Source organism: Camelus dromedarius, chromosome 16, assembly GCF_036321535.1.
Source record: "Camelus dromedarius isolate mCamDro1 chromosome 16, mCamDro1.pat, whole genome shotgun sequence".
NCBI lineage: Eukaryota > Metazoa > Chordata > Mammalia > Artiodactyla > Camelidae > Camelus > Camelus dromedarius.
In genome coordinates this window covers 26,561,853-26,580,571 of record NC_087451.1, presented here as the reverse complement: position 1 = coordinate 26,580,571, position 18,719 = coordinate 26,561,853, and the positions used below count along the sequence as shown (strand labels likewise).

General features: G+C 46.3%; 1 protein-coding gene, 1 non-coding gene and 1 pseudogene across 8 annotated transcripts in view; 2 read left to right on the top strand and 1 right to left on the bottom strand.

Annotated features, from left to right (window-relative positions):
• Positions 1–9,047, bottom strand: part of DHRS7B (dehydrogenase/reductase 7B) — a 35,124-nt gene extending 26,077 nt beyond the window's left edge. Inside the window, exons 1-4 of one of the 6 annotated variants that reach the window (XM_064494845.1) lie at positions 8,167–9,035; positions 6,897–7,157; positions 6,700–6,797; positions 6,095–6,274 (exon numbers count right to left, since the gene is read on the bottom strand). In XM_064494845.1, coding sequence (XP_064350915.1) covers positions 6,095–6,114 — 20 coding nt within the window. In that variant the 5' untranslated portion in view covers positions 6,115–6,274; positions 6,700–6,797; positions 6,897–7,157; positions 8,167–9,035. Of the gene's footprint in view, positions 1–6,094; positions 6,275–6,699; positions 7,158–8,166 lie in introns of all 6 variants that reach the window. The other 5 variants (XM_064494844.1, XR_010384368.1, XM_064494843.1 and 2 more) reach the window with 5 other exon arrangements.
• Positions 6,543–6,616, top strand: TRNAS-GGA (transfer RNA serine (anticodon GGA)). The gene has a single exon. It is a non-coding gene; the product is annotated as a tRNA-Ser (tRNA).
• A 4,141-nt stretch (positions 9,048–13,188) lies between the features above and the next one.
• On the top strand, positions 13,189–13,718 carry LOC105100596 (small ribosomal subunit protein eS24-like; annotated as a pseudogene). Its single transcript, XR_838205.3, has one exon. The product of XR_838205.3 is annotated as a small ribosomal subunit protein eS24-like (transcript).
• Positions 13,719–18,719: the final 5,001 nt, after the last annotated feature.

The following is an 18,719-nucleotide window of genomic DNA, read 5'->3' as shown; positions in this document are numbered from 1 at the left end:
CCAAGTATCAGACTCTAAATCCACACTAACTCTTGAGTGCATCAAACAGAAGATCATATAAGAAAAAAAATTAATCCTTCAACTGGAACCTTAAACAGGAAGGATTCTTTTTTTTTTTTTTTTTTGAGGAAGGAGGTAATTAGGTTTGTTTATTTTATTTTTTTTAATGGAGGTACAGTGGATTGAACCCAGGACCTCAAGCTTGCTAAGCACATGCTCTACCACTGAGCTACACCCTCCCTCCAGGAAGGCTTCTAATACTGTCTAGGAGATGAACAGATCCCTAAACTCAGTTCCAACCATCCAAACAGAATACAAAGGCTTTTAAGAACTGAATGTAAAGAAGCTAACTGCTCAGTACAATTTCTTTGATTCAGGTTAGCTAATAATTTAAGCCAATCTGGATTATACACTGCACTCAGAGAGAATTCTGAAGCACTAACAGTTCTCTAACAGAGTTTCCAATTTAATAACTTACATAAACCTGGAAAAGTTGACATCTCTCTTTAACTTAGTGTTCCTAGTACAAACATGAGTTTACTTAATAAAATAAGAGCTAATTACAGCAAACAATTTCAAACTACTGGTAAGCAATGTTCAATCACTTCAGCTGCCATCAGCAGACCTCTCCCTCCAGCGAGAGCAGGTCAGTGGCCAAGTCTCAGGTTACCATGAACTTAAGATGATGGAGGAACAGCTCAGGTAGACTCTAAGAGTTTGTTGAATTCTGTCCCCTGGTGAGTGGCAAGAAGCTTCCAAGTGAAATCTACATCCTTTCAATCTCAACTTCCACCCCTGTATTCACAACCTTCCAGAACAGATTAGTGGAGAGTTCATTTCTGTGTTAAAATCATAGCATTACCTACCAAAGAAAGGCCTTGTATGTGAGTAACTGGTGTGAAAAACAAGACAATACATCCCAAATGGAGTCACTTATGCTAAGCCTCACGTCACCAAAATTCACTTGATTACAGTAACAGCCTCTCCCAGAAATGGAATCTCAACCAGTGAATTAGGAATTCCCTGCTGAGCTCTAGGGAGGTCACCTGCCGACAGACCCCTGCACCCACTAAAGGAAGGTGACTCAGCCCAGCCAACCTGTGTTTTGCCCTCAGTTCCTGTCCCCGCCCCCTCCTGCCCAGGGAAGTCTTTCACCTTGTGCAGCTCCTCGGAGCTCCTCTCTCTCTGTTGGATGGGACACTGCCCCGTCCATGAATCGCTGGAGAAAGCCAGTAAGATCTTTAAGATGTATTCAGTTGAATTCTGTTTTTAACATTGGGTAGGAGTGAGAAATGACATTATGGATGTTACAGAGGACAAGTCCTGGAAGGGTTACCTACCAGCAGAATCTGGATCCACATTTTCCTTCAGACCAACGTACAGGAAGTTACGGGCTAGATCTGACCACTCGCAGGCATCCAAACCATGCACAACTGCAGGAAATGCACTTACAAACCAGCTCCAGAATAACCCCTAGACTGTGCGTGCTCCGGTCCAACATTCTACTGCACTGTTCAAGCAGGTTTTGAAAACTAACTTTTCCCTGATGCCAAAAGGGAAAGAGACTTTTCTCCCTCCTTTTTCTTAGAGCATTTCTTTGAAAAACCTAATGTTTGTAAATCCTTCCTCTGTCCCTTTGGTATGTATACAAGTCTTTTTAAAGGCTAAATAAGCTAGCTCTAGCCACAAGTAAAACCTGAGAACGCTCCCCACCCTGAAGGGCCTGGAGCCGTCTCCCTCACAGGTAACATCAGAAACACAACAGCCCATCTCCCGTCACTGTGGAGTTTAGCCTAGGCACCTTGGCTACCTGCTCACAGAAATTAAGGATCTCTTATTTTTCCTTCGGAGAAAGGCATTTAACAGCACAGATGGCCTTCCCACTGACCAGGGGAGCTTAGGGTGAAAGCTCGTTCAGCAACACTGCTGTCTGGCCTTTGTGCTAGAGGACAGGTTGCAATTACCCTTGAGGTCATGTGGGTAACGGACTGTCAATGGTGGGACCTTTCCCGTTTCTGCAGACTCACTAACAGGTCGCCCGTGGTGCAGCTCAGTTCCAGTGAGTGATTACTCAGTAACAAAGTTGTTTCCTTTCTTTCCTCGTGTGTGGACACCATTTTCTAAGCTGGCAGGAAATGTTATTTTTAACCTTCCCCCGACATAAATGTGGAGAAATTCTACTCTCACTGGGCCACCCTGATGGCGCCCTCAATGAGGAAAGTGTTCCTCTCTAGAGACTTGGCCCAGGCCTGTCATCCAAATGCCTGACTCTCCTACATCACCACCGTGGCGACACCTCATGGGCATTATTTCAAAGACATCTTACTCCACACTGACCTCATGTCCTTCCCCTGGGGCCTCCCATCTCAGACACACAGGCCAGAGAGAGAGCTGCCCTGGTGCAAGCATGTACAGGACAGCTATCAACCCAGCTAATGTTTTATCTCCTCCCACGAAGAAGCTGCCATTGTTTTACCCACCTTGCTCTTCAGCATGTATTTATTTACCACCTGCTGCGCGCTAGGGAGGTGGCGTGAGCGGGCACATGTGGACTCTGTCCTCCCAGGTGGGGCCGGAGGACAGTGAAGGAGGGGGAGAGTCAGGGAGACTGGCTGGGGTGGAGGCAGGCAAGGGTCAGGCCATGCAGGCCTCCCAGCTCGTGCCAGTATTTGGGGCTTATCCGGAGATGGGTGGGGGGCAGGGCAGAGTGGGCGGCACTGAAGAGTCTGTCAGGAGAGTGGAACCAGCAGGCATGTGTTCTAAGATCTGGCTCCGGCTCCTCCCCCAGTGCAGGCGACATCTGTGGATCCCAGGCTATTTGAGAGGTGGGATCAGTGGGGCTGGGTGACAGACTCTCTCTGGGGTAAGAAGGAAGAGGGAGGTTCAGGCTATAGTTGGGTAAAAGATGTTAAATCATTTTGCAAACCAGAGACAACGATGACGAAACACAGCTCTGGCACTCCTGTCTACTCCTTGCCATGCAAGCTACCAACAGCGACAAGGGTCCAACTGAGGTCTCTGCCACTCGGCACACCTGCCCCATCTGGGCAACTGGAGGCCTGACCACTTCTGCAGGAGGCCGGAGCACAGTCAGAGCTGGAACACAGATGCAGCCTGAGGAGCTGGTCTGCGTTCCCAGGAGCAAGTAATGCAAGACTGAAGTTCAGTACTGCTCTTGGGTAAGGCCCGCCCTGTCCGTGTCTGACTTCTCTGCTGGCCCACGGGCCTCCCAGCACCACGAGGCACGTGCCCCTCCTATAGCCGGGCAGCGCGTCTGTCCCCTCTCCTCACCTCCCTGCCCAGTGTAACTCCAGCTCAGTCCCTAAGGTCTCAGCTAAGAACTACTCCCAGGAAGGCCTTCCCGGCACAGGCACTGCCCCCGCTGCCGGCCAGGCACCTCCCCACAGCGCCCTCTGCCGTCCACAGGAACGCACGGCCGCCCACACAGCCTCGGCTCTGTCCATCTCCCTCGTGGGACTCGCAAGCAGCGTGAGGGAAGGCGCTGTGCCTGTTCCGCCGTCAGTGTACCCGCGCCTAGCACACTGCCGGAACGCCGCAGGCCCTAAGGAAGCAGCTGTTACGTAAAGGGGTGAAGGACACACACAGAGAAGCACCAGCTTTTGGAGTGACAGGGAATTGGCTCTGCCCTTACAAGCTCTGCACTTTGGAGAAATTCCTTACCGTCTCTGAGCCCACGTCTTCCTCTGTAAGTGAAGATTATTGTTCCTACTTTACAGGGTTATTGTGGGCATTGAGCGATCTGACAGAATTCTTAGCACAGTCTTAAGACACTCAGTGCACACTAAACACCCTTATCCTCTGACAGGACGGAGACAGGCGGCAAGTGTGTGGTGGGGACAGCACACCCCCTGCTGCCGGTGAGGGCACAGGCACAGCCTCATTAATGCAAACACTGAGTTGCAAAGCTGAATAGAACAAATATTTTAAGTATACCAGGGGAATATATTATCAAAAAGAACTCTGAAATAGGCCTGTTTCTAAAGCCAAGACTCTGTCTGGATGTGAAGCGACCCTGCATCTCCATGGCTCGTCTGCTCGTGCACAGTGTGGCTCCTTTCAAAGCAAGTGTGCCAGGAATCCCCTCCTCAGGGAAGCAGGGTTCCAACCTGGGTTTCAAAACCCAGAGGACCTCAGGCTCTCGCCTTTAAGACAACGGCCCCTTCCTCCTAGTAGGAAACTCCATGACTTAATGAGGAAATGCCCCTTGCTCCGGTGTCCTCCAGCATCTCAGGGCCACCTCCCTCCCCCTCCCTGCTGTGTTCTACAATCCCCAACACACCCCTTTAAGTTTGCATATGTCCTTACTTAGATCTTCCAACTTTGGATACATCATTTAACTTCTCCAAGCCTCCATTCCTTCATCTGTAAACATGGAACTAAAACAGTACTTGCCTCTTGGCTGAATAGCACAGAATATGCCACACATTACTACATGATAATCTTGTTTTGGGGTCTCTACCAGATCCCTATCCTATCTATGATAGAGAAAAAAAATCACAATATAAAGACCTTTTCCAACGGTATACATGTTTTTTTCAGAGTCTGTATACAGCAATAAAAGAACTCAACCACCCCACTAGCCAACGTATTGGAATAAAATGGACAATCACAAAGAATATCCAAGTGTTGCAAAGAAAAATAATTTAACGAAGTTTCCCAAAAGAAAAGATTAATTCAGCAAAATGCAATTTATGTACCTGCATTTATGATGCCTTCCTTTAAAGCAAGCCCTCTTAGGACATAAACTTCAGTTAATGTTAATCTGGAAATCTCAGCACGTTGCTTTCAGGGATAGCAAAACGCCATCCAGGAAATCCCAGCAAGGAGGAGGACTCAGTCTTACCGGTCACCCCTCACCAAGGCCCAGTCCTGATCCTAACCCTCCCTTCCCTCTCCACTCCCTCCCTTCCTAAGCCTCAAGAGAAATAAAAAGCATCATTACCTCTATATGGTTGATAAGCTGTGTTATGGCAACAACCCAGACTAGTTTTAAATATACATGCTTCAGCAAGGACCTTCCAAAGCAGCCCCTATATGAGAAGGAGTAGGATTTACACTGTAGTGAGGAGTGAGAGGTATCTACAACACTCACTCTGGTGGGTGCCCAAGAAACTTAGTTCCTTCCCTATCCTTCAGAAGAATTAAGATCAGTTTTGCTAATTCTCTCTGCATCACCAAGCTGAGGGTCCCTCTTTGCATCTGCCGCTTTTCTAGAAAACGACTTCCTCTTTGTTTTCCCCACACACAGGGTGGAAGACGTGAAAAGCACTTCCTGGTAATTCCATTAAGAGAAGTTCGCTAAATACGTGTGAAGAAGAAGTCCAAAAGTTACTTCAGGTGGGTGGGTGTAGCTCAGTGGTTGAGCCCGTGCTTAGACTGCACGAGGTCCTCGGTTCAATCCTCGGTACCAACGTTAAAAAAAAAAAAAAAAAAGTTACTTCAAAAGTAACTTGTCAAAAAAATAAACAATACGCACAAAACAAAAGTAACCTGTCAAATCTCAAATCACTACAGCAAAAGGAATTGAAAAGAGTTCTATGGGCACGATTTGTTGAGTACCTAACCCGCGCCACACGCTAGCAGAGTACGGTCCACGCCAATCCGCACTACGCTTCACGAGAACCACGTGAGGGTTCCCAGCTTACAGCTGAGGACACGGGCCCAAGCCACACAGCCTGGGAAGCGGCGCAGCCAGAGCTCCTCAGCAGCCATCCCGCGGGGGCGCAGCAGTCGGCCCCCGTCTCTGCCTCGGAACACGGGCACCTGCCGTCCTGCCCCACACCAGGCCAGGTGCCGTCCGCCTCGGGCACGCCACCTGCCACCTGCGCGGGGGCGGGGCTGCGGCGCACGCGCAGAATCGGGGACATCGCGGTCGCCGCCAGCCTACACCCATCTGCAGCCTCGCAAGCCGAGGCCCAGAGCGGAGTCGCGGGCTCCCCAGCCAGGAAACGCCGAGCCAGGGGCCCTCTGGCCCGCGGCCTCCGCACCGCTTCCTCCCTTCAGCCGCCCGAAGTGCGCTCGAGCCGGGACTCGCCGCGCCCCTCGCCAGCCAGGTTCCTCTCGCAAGCCCTACCTGGTCGCTGCGGAGACCATGGTGAGTCAACTTCATCCTTCCACCTCACAAGTGACGTGCTTTTCCGTCGCCCAGCCGTGCGGCTTCGTCCAATCCCAGACCGTGGGCTGCGCACGCGCACTGGGCTGCGTCCCTCAAGGCGCAGGTAGGCAATTCGAAAGGTTTCGAGTTATGTGCGCTCTAGGGAAAGAGAGGGGACACAGGGTTGGAGCTCCAGTAATTGAAGCAGTGTGATATTGGCGCAAAGATAAATTAAAAAACCGATGGAAAAGGGGAGGCCGGAAACAGACTACAGGTGTGTAGCCACGTTCTTCTCCCCATGAAAGAGCCACTGTGATCCAATAGGAAGGTTCTTTTCAAAAAATAGTGCTACATTATTTGAATGTCATTGGGAGGTGAGAAGGGATGAACCTTAACCCCTACCTCATGCAAAAAAATCAATCCGGGGGGAGGGTATAGCTCAAGTGGTAGAGTGCGTGCTTGGAATGCACGAGGTCCTGGGTTCAATCCCCAGTACCTCCTCTAAAAATAAGTAAATAAACTTAATTACCACCCCACCCCAATCAATCCGAGATAGATTGTAGGTCTAAATGTGAAAGACATACCTCTAGAAAATAACAGCTAACAGCAGAGTATCGTGTCCATGGGATAAGAAAACAGTTTTTGGCAAGACATCAGTACCAACCAACCCTAAAGGGAAATGCTGATAAATGGGCGTTGTTAAATTTAAGACAAGGAAAGACAACATCAACAGAGCAAAAGGCAAGGAACAGAGTGGAGAAGGCATCTGTGATACACATACCTGAAAATAACTTCTACTCAGAATATATGAGTAATTCTTGCAAATAAATGTTTTTTAAAGACCTGAAGTGGTGGAAGAAGAAGCATGGAAAGAGGTTGACAGAAAAACTGGGGGGAATTTTCATAGTTCAAAATTGAATTGATGGCAAAGTGTACGAATTGAAAAATCTCGCTTCCTGCTGTCCAGGTACCGTTTTCTCCTTCACCTGGATAACAATGCTCTTAGCTGTGTGCATCTTTCCAGAGACAAAATTTAATAGATCTGAAAGGAGAAACAGACAAATCCACAATTACCACTTGGAGACTTAAAGATCCCTCTCTTGGTACCTGATAGAACAGATAAAAAGTCAGCAAAGATATAGAAGGGCTTGACAATACCATCAACCAACAGGATTGAATCGACATTTGTAGGACACCTCACAATGACAGAAAGCACATTCTTTTTAAGCACCCACAGAACACTTACCAAGATAGACCAAATCCTAGCCATAAAAACTAACCAACAAATTTCAAAGGACTGAAATTATATAGAGTGTGCACCAACTACATGGACTCAAACTGGATATCAATTAAGAAAATGCTAGTAGAAAAATCCCAGAACTTGGAAGCTAAACAATATACTTAAAAATAATCTATGGATCAGAACGCTGGTCCCTTCCCCAGGCTGAAAAAGTTCCCCATTCCCAGAACCTTTAGAGAGTCTCATAGAGTCACATGGCGCCTTGGGGAACAAATCAGCTATATATTTGTCTTCATTATCCAAATCACCCTTGGTCCACCCCCTCCCTCCACTGGCAGCTTCTTGAGGACAGGAAACTTATTTCTCCATCTCAGCCTTTTTGGCACAGATTAAGTGTCAAGGACTTTTTTAAAGTGACTTCTTAAAAGTAGAAGTTTAGGTTTACAACAAAACTGAGAGCAAGGTACAAAGATTTCCCACATACCTCCTGCCCCTACACATGCACAGCCTTCCCCATTATCCACTCACTCACCAGAGTGGTACACTTTTTACCAATGATAAAACTACACTGACACATCATAATCACCCTAAGCTCACACTTTACTCTCAGGTTCACTCTTGTTGCTGAACATTCTGAGAGCTTGGACAAAAGCATAATGACATACGTCTATCATTATAATATCATACAAAGCATTTTTACTGCCCTAAATCTCATTTGTGCTCTGCGTATTCAACCCTTCTTCTCCCCACCCCTATTAATAACCTTTTATTGAGAAGAGCTTTAAGACATGAACCTTGAAAGCATCGGTACCTTGTGTTTATGAATACTTAACTTCCACCTTGTTAATTTAGGTTCCAGTGTTTGAAGTCACGGGCTACTTATCTATAAAGTGAATCTGGATGACATTTAGAGTTATTTTGAGGCTGTAAAGAGCTACTGGGTCCAAATGTCAAGTGGTGGTCTGCTGAACGCGGACAGATGGTGGCAAGTCTGTAACTGAGAGACAGGGAAAGGCTGGCTGGAATGCACTTAAATTCTGATTTCCTCTTCACTCTCTAGGTTTCCGGCTGCGTGTGAAATGGATACCGTCCTCCCCGAGAATCAGATGTCACATTTCTGATCCCGACGAATTACTAATTTTTCTCCTTTTTCACCCTAAATTGAAAGCAGAGACATGCAAATTCCCCGCCATCCAAGGAGGCAGCGCCTCCTGGCAGGCGCTCTTAGCTGGTCGGGCACCAGTGACCGAAACTGCCGGAGGAGCTTCGGGAAGCACTGCAGGACTGGTTCGGGTTCTGGGTCGCGACCCCCGGATCGACGACCCGCTCCCGGAACCGTGGTCTCCCCCACACCTTCGGTCCGGACCCTCGACTGTCAATCAAGCGGTCCGGTCCCAGCCGGCCAATCAGGCTCCGTCTCCAGAAAGAACAAAAGCGGGGGGGGGGGGTGTGGACTGCTGCCTCCTAGCGTCCCGCCCTGTGACGCTGCCGGCCGCTCCCAGCTCCTGCGTCCCCACAAAGCCCCTCCGTCACCGTAGCGGGGAGGAGCGTCGCCCGCTCTGGCCGCAGCGCCGTGAGACCACCCGCCCTCCAGGCCGCCCCGCCGCGCAGGTGACGGCGCTTCCCGGCGTCCTTTGCAGGCAGGTGGGCCAACGGGTCGTCAGCAGCTGCGCCCACTTCCGGCGCCCTCCGGCGAAGCGCCCCCGGGCCCGTGATGCGCCGGGAGCCCCGCCTCGCGCACCGCCGTCGGCAGGTCCCTGAGGTCCCCAGAGGGCCGGCGATTCTGCGGCGTTCGGTCCGCGCTTCTTGCAAAAAAGTCGCGCGATTGGGTGGTGAAGGCGTAACCCACCCTGTGAGCCACCAAGGGAGGAGCCAGACGCGCCTGGCCGCTCTGCTCGTAATCGCCAGAACCCAGAGGCGACCCGGATCGCTCACCAACGGGCCGACCGGGGACTGACGACAGAGGGCCAGAAGGAGCGAGCGGCAGCCACGGGCGGTGTCCACGGGGCTGCACGGCCGACCTGACGATGAGCGACCTTCCACGGAGACGCGGAGCGCCGTGTCTTGAAGTCCAGGGTCGGGTGACGGAGGCCAGAGCGGCAGTTCCCTGGGCCGGGGCGTAGTGACGGGGAAGGGGCACGGGCGAGCCTCGTGGGGCGGGGGCTCGTCAGCATCGGGACCTGGGGACAGTCCTGTGGGTGTGCACACACGTGAAGGTGCTTCAGGCTGTTCCCTTGAGGTCAGTGCACCTTACTGTGTGTATGTTGCAGCCTTGTGTACATCACACCCCAAAAAAGGCCAAGGACGTGACACTCATTCTTGAGTCAGTGTTTCCCAGGGGCTCCAAAATCAAGCCACTTTCTAATTATTTGCTCCGTAACATCCTCAGGTTGAGGTGCAAACTGCTCTGATTACTAACGTAGTATTGTGGTTACCGGAGCAGGTTCTGGGGCCAGATTTCCTGGGCTGAAATAATATTTTTGCCTCCCTCTAGAAGTGCGAGTGTGAAAAAATTGTGTAACCAGTTTTTCTTGTCGTGGGACTAGGCAGGCCGGTACCGCGGGTGGTGAAAGAACTGACCAGAGACAAAGTGAAATAAAAAGCTTAGTAGGGGTATGCTGCCACAGACAGCAGCGGGCCACGCGGACGAGAGGTGCCTGTGTGTGCACCGAGGGCAGAATTCTAGAGCCTTTTATGAGGAAGGGCCTACGTGCTTTAGGGAAGGGGTCGTGTTGAACGTTTCCAGGAGTTAGTTGATCATTATCTAAGGGGTTATTTTTAGGAGGAGGTAGGGGGTCTGGTGACTGGAGGAATTGTGGTGGGAGGCGTTGTTAGGTCATAACTCAGGGTTGTTAGTTGGGCTAGAGCAATTACATGTTGGAAGAGGAACGTTCTCTGTTTTCTGATTTATTGTGTCTTTATGGTGTAAATAATTAGGGCGCAGGTTTGCATCTTGTGACTAGCGCCCCCTTTTGCTCTCTATGGGGCCTCTCACTTGTCCCCGAACCCCACATCCTTCACTTTCATTTCACTGTTGTAAAATCCAAACTCAGTCTCTGCTCCATTTCTGCCAGTAAAAGGGCACTTTGCAGGTCTGTTCTTTCATGTGATGCTGAGTATGCAGAGCCAGGCCTTAGAAACTAAGTCTAAAGAATTAACAAAGGGAGGTTCGGAAAGAATTGAAGATACAAGGGTTAGAATGTTCTGCATCAATAATTATTTAAAATAATCTGTTTAAAATAATCTATCTTAAATAATCTAAATTATTTAAGCAATCTGTTACAATCACAAACACTTTAAAATAACCTGATTTGATAAAACAGTAAGTTGAGAGTGGTCACAAGATCCTACGGGCTGATGAAAAATTGAGAATGGTGTGAATATGACAGTTACCAACTTGTGTTTGTGGTCAAAATAAATTTTTTCTTGCAAGTGTTATTTCAACACAGTAGCTTTAGAAGTTGCCACATTCTGCAAATAAAAAAAAAAAGCCCTACATAAAGGCCACGACTTTTACATGGTTATCTTAGTTGACAGTTTGTTGCTCTGGGGGATAGTCTTGTAGTTGAAGTCTCTGTGTTCTTAATAGACACTTACAGGATTTATTTGTTAAATCCGACCACAAGGATCATTGGCGCCATCCTCTTCCCGCAAGCATGTGGGAAAATGTCCAGCTCTCCTGGGTTTATCACTTAACAAAGAGTTTGAGAGTGTAAATGAAGAGTGTGAACTCTGCTGATTAAGAAATTGTGATCATCCATCCTGGTCAGAGCAGAGGTTGACTCTTGTTCCATCTAGAAAAACTGTTTTTACAGACATCACATTCCTAGTGTTTGAATGTAGTAGACATTACTAACTTCAAACTGATTCCAAACATTACATTTGGAATTACTTTATTAACACAATTCTGGTTGGAAAGGCATCACATGATGCGAAATTTTAACATTTCAGGGTTTTCATCACCACCACTTACGTAAAATAGCTGGGGAAAATATGTAAATGTGTCTTATGTAAAACAGGAACCAAGAATACTGAAACTGATTAATATACAGAAAGACATGCAGAAAAAAATGCATATTTACTATAGTTTTCCTTACATAACTGGTCAGAGACCATGATCAATGTTTACAGCTCCTCTTACTACCTATTCCGTGTTATCTCTACCCTCTGCCAACATCTTGGCTGATTAGGGCTTTGCACTTCCAGAAGGATCTGAGGCCCTAGTGGTCTCATTTTTCTTGGGTTACTATAATTGTGGTGTCCACAGACATCTGGCAGATTCCTGCTCCAAGGCCCCTCAGGCACCTGGCTGCTGCCCTTTAAAGATAACAGAGAACATTCCTTTCCTAATACATACCTGCCTTGGCTGAGATAATGATTATCTGTACAGTGCCCAGAAGCCTGACCACCAGAACCGGTCACAACCCCTACCAAAATCCCTAGTCCTTCCCTTTCATGACCCCTGCCCTTCCTGTTACCTCAAAATCAACCAGTCAGATTGTGCACAAGCGAATGTTGCCCCCCGCGACCCCCTTAGTGCCTGATGTCATGTCAGCACAGAGTGAAAGTTTACTCTCCCTAATAAGAGACCTCAGCAGCTGGGCCTTGGGGCTCACACAGGCAGCTGTCCTCCACGTGGCCCGCAGTTGTCTGCGGCAGCGTCTCTGCATAAACTCCTTCCCCATCTTCATCCTTTGTGTTTGGCAGAGACCTTTGCTGCCCACGTGCTGGCCTGCCCAATCCCACAGCAATAATCTTCCATTTAATTTTTTTTTGCTGGGGGGTAGGTAATTAGGTTTGTTTATTTGTTTACTTATTTTAATGGAGGTACTGGGGATGGAGCCCAGGACCTTGTGCATGCTAAGCACGTGCTCCACCACTGAGCTATACCTCCTCATTCCACTGACTTACTACCCAACACGGAAGCACTAAGAACCCCACACTCCTCCAAAATCCCCTAGTGTTATCAGGCCCCTTCCAGTTTCTTGGACAGCAGTACCATAGGAATTAGTGTCGCTTCCACAAGACTCTTAGGCAAGCAAAGCTTTTTATTAAAGGAGATTGTGCACAAGGGAGAAATATTTAATTTTCAGTAAGATTTAACAGCTGATTTCTCATCAGAAACCATGGAGTCCAGAAGGCAGAGAGATAATGTATTCAAAGTGCTGAGGAATAAAGACTGCCAACGAAGATTCTGTATCTGGCAAAACTACCCTTCAAAAATGAAGTAGAAATTAAAACAATCCAAGACAAACTAAAGCTAAGGAAACTTACTGTTAGTAGACCTGCCCTACAAGAAATACTAAAGAGTCCTGACATGAAGGTACATCAGGCAGTAACTCAAGGCTGTATGAAGAAAGAAAGGACACTGGTAAAGGTAACCGCCTGGGTGAATAGGAAAGCCAGCACTGTACTTTTGGTTTGAAACTGCTCTTTTCTTCTATATGATTAAAAGGAAAATGCATAAAACAATTATACATTTATGTTAGCAGACACACAGTGTATAAAAATGTAATCTGTGACAGTGACAGCATGAAGAGGGGGGAGTGGAGACAGTAGAGTGTTCTGTGCTGCTTAAACTAAGTTGGTGGTATTCACACTAGGTTGTTGGAAGTTTAAAATGTTAATTATAATCCGTAAGGCAACCTCTTAAAAAGGAAAAATATACAGAAAAGGAATGAAGAGGGAACTAAAAATGATAGTGACAATAAATCAACTAAATACAAAAAAGGCAGTAATAGAGGAACTGAGAAACAAAAAAAATATAATACACAGAAAACATAAATGGCAGAAGGAAATCCTTCTGAAAACTAGAACATTATTGAAAAATTAAAGAAGATGTAAATAAATGGCTTTTCCTCCCTGGCTGCTTGAAGACCAGCCGCCATCATGAATGACACAGTAACTATCCGGACCAGGAAGTTCATGACCAACCAACTACTTCAGCGGAAACAAATGGTCATTGATGTCCTTCACCCTGGGAAGGCAACAGTACCTACAACAGAAATTCGGGAAAAACTAGCCAAAATGTACAAGACCACGCCAAATGTCATCTTTGTATTCGGATTCAGAACTCATTTTGGTGGCAGCAAGACAACTGGTTTTGGCATGATTTACGATTCCTTTGATTATGCGAAGAAAAAATGAACCCAAACACAGGCTTGCAAGACATGGCCTATACGAGAAGAAAAAGACCTCAAGGAAACAGGGCAAGGAATGGAAGAAAAGGATGAAGAAAGTCAGGGGGACTGCAAAGGCCAATGTTGGTGCTGGCAAAAAGAAGGAGTAAAGATTCTGCAGTGACTGTATCTGTGGTGATTGTGCAGATTTTTCATGAGAGGATTAATAAACTAAGAACTTTAACATGTTAAAGAAGATGTAAATAAACAGAAAGACATTCTGTGCTCACGGATTAGAAGACAGTTTGTCAGTGTTGTCAGTACTACCCAAAGCGATCTATAGATCCCTGTGCAAGTCCCAATGGCTGACCTGGGGGAGTTCCAGTCTCGCCCCTTTACTGCTGAGTGAAGGGCCTTTGGCCGTTTATCCCAACTGCCTACTCCTGAGTGTCTTTATGCACTAAACCCCACCTAACAGCTGAGAGAATCATACAAGGAGAGGGATATGAAGACACATGAACAGAAAGTCAACACAGTCCCCTCCCTCATACCCAAGGAGGGAAAAATACAGACCTCAGGGTGTAAGCAGAACAAGTGTTTGGTATCTTTTCCATTTTGGTAACTGAGGTTCAAAAAAGCAGAATGACTTACCCAAAGCCACAAGGGGTAGCATTTGTGGTGAGAAGGACCAGAGGCCTTGACTGGAGCCAACACACACTCTCCCACTATTCACGCCCCTCCCAATACACACATCAATCCTGATTAGCCCAGGACAGCCCTGGTTTATGCCTCTTGTCCTTGGGTCACTTTTAACTGCACTCTCTTACACTCTAAAATTGTCCTGGTTTGGACAATAAATTATATGGCCACCTTCCATCCTAACAAATCAAACCCACACCCTATAAGAACATCTCAGCTAAAGGACTGTCATTGAATTCAGTGTTTCCTGTTTTCAAAAAATGGAAAATGGCCGGGGGGAGGGTATGCTTAGCATGCATGAGGTCCAGGGTTCCATCTCCAGTACCTCCTCTAAAAAAATAGATGAATACCGAGGTAAACCAAGTTTACCTCCCTCCCCCTCAGAAAATAATAAAATAAATAAAAATTTTTTAAAAATGGCATCTTATCCACACCTGAAACCCCATCAGCTGGACTGGGGCACCCAGCACCGTTACTTCTTCTTATGTGTGCAGTGACTTTACAGATTCATTCGGGATTAAATGCAGTTTTGTCAGTGTTGTCTGTATCTCTAATGACCAAGTCTAATCAATCATCTCAGATGATAATACCCTATGTCACCTGTCCCAGAGATGTTTAATAGAGTCTGTCTCAGCCCTCAGATCAGGAGTACTGCTGCCCTTCTAAAAATGAGTACAAGTATGCCTTCTATCATTTTTCAGGACTAAAAATGCTTCTTAAAAATAAATAAAAGCCCGTGCTATATTTAAAAAATCCCAATGGGATTTCTTGCAGGAATAGAAAAACCAGCTTAAAATTCATATGGGATCTCAAGGGGCCCCAAAGTGCCAAAAAAAAAAAAAAACTTGGAAAAAAAAATAGTTGGAGGACTGATACCTCCTGATAATAAAGCTTCCTACAAAGCTACAGTATCAAACTGTGGCACTAGAATAGGGATGGACACACAGGCCCACGGGAGTGAAAAAGCCCAGAAGGAGACCCTTACATCTGTGGTCAGCTCACTTTCAATAAGGCGCCAATGCCATCCCATGGGGAAAGTCCACTCTGTACACCAAATAGTGCTGAGAAGACTGGGCGGCCATGTGCAGAGTGAGGTTAGACTTTTACTTTACTCCATGTGCAAAAATTTATCCAAAATGGACCAAAGGCCTAAATTTAGGGATTACAACTCTTGGAAGAAAACATTAGAGAAAATGTTTATGGAACCTTTATTTAGAAATGGTTTCTTAAGCATGATACCAAAAACAGGCAACAAAATAAAAAATAGATAAATTGGATTTCTGCAAAATTTGAAACTTATGCATCAAAGGACACTATAAAGTGAAAAGACAACTTGCAGAGGGTGAGAAACTATTTGCAAAACATTCCTAGTAAGGGTTTAATGTTCAGAATATCTAAAAAACTACAACTCAACAAAAAGTAAACCCAGGTAGACACGGTCAGTTAATTTACAACAAAGGAGCCAAGAACATACAATGTAGAAAGGACAGTCTTCTCAACAAACGGTGTTGGGAAAACTGGACAGTCACATGTGAAAGAATGAAACTGGACTACGTGCCATGTACAAAAAGTAACTCAAAATGGATTAAAGGTGTGACCTTCAGACCTAAAAACCACATTTCAGCTAAACCACACTGTTTCCATATCAAGCAATGTGGGTATACTGTTGAGTCTTACATTTTTAAAAATGGTAAACATTTTTTGAAAAGAATTTAACCGCTTCCTGGGCAGCAGCTTGTCTCTACTCAATTCTTTTTTTCCAGTTGGCTTGCTGGAATTTGCCCCACACACAGATGGCCAGTGCTCAACTAGACACCTGGATGTGGTTTATACACAGACTCTGGGCTCCCCTCCCCTGGCTCTGTCTTCACTTCCTGTGGCTTTAGCTGTTCTGTTCTCTGTTCTCTTCTTCTTCAGTGCAGAGAGACTGTGTGTTTTCAATCAGAGCTTCAGCCTCCCTTTTGGGCTCCTAGTCTGGCCTGTCCTTGACTATAAGCCATAAAAAACATGTCACTTCCTTTTCCCTATTTCCAAGTGTCTACTTCCTTCCAAGTCTGCCTGTTTGGCTCACTACAGTGCTTTCAGGGATTTGTTTTTGTTTTCTGTCCAGAGTTCATACTTGTTATATGAAAGCGCATTAGTTTAGGATATTACTTTACCCTGTTGGAAGCATAATGCCATGGTTGTTTTACATTTTTTAAAAATTGAAAAAAATTAAAAACCCATAAATAGAAAAACGCTTTAGGCCATGTTAGTCCCATGGATAGGGGGAAATGCCTTTTGAGGCAAATACCTCATCATGTCACTTATTTTTAAACTGGCCAATTTCTACCCACCCTTCTACACTTAGGTCGGCAGAGAAAACACTTCCAGACCCCCTCCATTGCAACCGCCTGGGCAGGGTTAGGGTACGAGGTGTCATGGAGTGTTTTCCTATTAACTGGACTTTCTTTCATCTCTGCAGTCTCTTATTACAATCGTCCCTCAGGATCCGTGGGGAGCTGGTTCCAGGACACTTTGTAGATAACCAAAATCCACAGATGCTCAAGTCACTTCTATAAAACGGTGCATTGCTTGCATATAATACATCCTCCCGTATACTTTACGTCATCTTTAAATTATAATATTTGACACAACAGAAACGCTGTGTAAATAGTTCTAAATATAATGTAAGTGCTGTGTAAATAAAACACGGCAAATTCAAGTTTTGCTTTTTAGAACTTCCTGGGAAACTTTTTTCAAACATTTTCCATCCCCATTTGATAGAATCCTTGGATGCGGAACCCACAGATACGGAGGACTGTACCGTACTTGCCTGCGAATGTTGCTGTCTACCCACTACACTGTGGGTTCTTAAAGTAGGATGCCACTTCTGGATCAGTAATTGCTGCTGTTTCTTGAACCCTTAATAAGTGACAGACAGGTTCTAAGAGCTTGGCCCATCTGTTCCTTGCCATAACCCTTTAATGTAAACACTGAGCTGGTGTCACCCCAATTTTAACAGGTAAGCCATCTGCTCCAGGTTATGCAGGTAGTCAGCAGTGGAGCCATACTTAAGATTAGCAGTTTTCTGGTGGCTGGATGAGTGGAACCTGAACAAGTCCCCTTTCCCAGCCTAAGTTGTAGAATAACATTTTCTCTTCTCTTTTTAAGTTTTAGTGATTTTTAAAGCACAATATATGATTAATTCTTACCATAAAAGAATTCAAACATAGATAACGTTCTCTCACCAGAAGTTAACCATGATAGGTGGGTTGGTTTGTTTCTTCCAGCCATTTAATTCGTACTTACATATAGCATTACTTTTCAGGGGTCAGCATCCTCTGTATTTTTCTGCAATTTGCTCTGTTCACTTATGTCTTAACAGGCATTCCACATTAGTACTTACAGACCTACGTCATTCTGTAACAGCTGCATAGCATTCCCTAGAATACTTATCCTATAGTTGATTAACTCATTCTATTAGTGGTCATTTAGTGTTATTAGTGGTCATTAGTGTTTTCAGCTTTTTTCCCACTAGAAAAAAAGCTATAGTAAACAGTTTTGTCCACGCATCTTACGGGAATGCTTCTCAGGGATATATTTTGTGTTTTAATTTTATTTATGTATAAAGCTGTTGTGATCGCGGGGCATTTGAAATCATTATCTATAATCCAAGTAGAGAGCACAGAAATCCTTCCACGGTTGAATGACCATCTTGATTAATGTAGAGCCGAGGGGCCTGAATGCTAAGGGCACCCGAAACCGAGCCATATCTGCATGCCCGGTGCACTGGAATGCTCATCACAAGCAATGTTTATAGAGGTGTATCGTGTACTTTGTAATTCCTAACTGACATTTCCGATTTCACTTCGTATTAAACTGATACTTCTTTAACATATCCATGGCGTGCCTTACTTCACCGCGTTTTATTTTTAGAATAATCCTATTCATATTTGTTATTAAACAAAACAAAAGTTTGGGATGATTGACTAGTTAACTAAACATTGATTTTTGAGAACCTGCATATTACCAATACTGCCCTGGGTATTGGGGATATAGCGATTAATAAAGCGCACAAAAATCATTACCCTTACGGAGTTTCCACGCTACTGAGGGAACAGTTAAAGAATAAACAAGTAAACAAACTCTTGGGGTAAGCAGATGAAGGACTTGGGGGCTGTAACGTCCCACAGGACGGCGGGGAGGCGTCCCCGAGAAGGCAGCCTCCGACCAGGCCCCGAAGGAGGCGAGGCGCAGACGGGCGGCGGCGGCGCGTCCAGGGCGAAGGCCGCGGCACAGCGCCCGGGCGGTGTCCGAGCCGCAAGCGTCACCCCGGGCCTCGGTCCCGAGCCTGTAGCCTCAGCTGCGCGGAGATCATCTACGTTTCTGTGTCTCTTCGCTTGTGGCGACTCCGGGGCCCCGCTGTCTCTTGACTCCCCGGAGATGCTCGCACCTGTCGTCTCGGACCTTCCGCACCTGCAGCGCCAGGTGACAGGCCTTCTGGGGACTCGAACCCCGAACCGAACGTGCGGCCCGCGCGAGTCCGAAATGGCGACGGTGGACC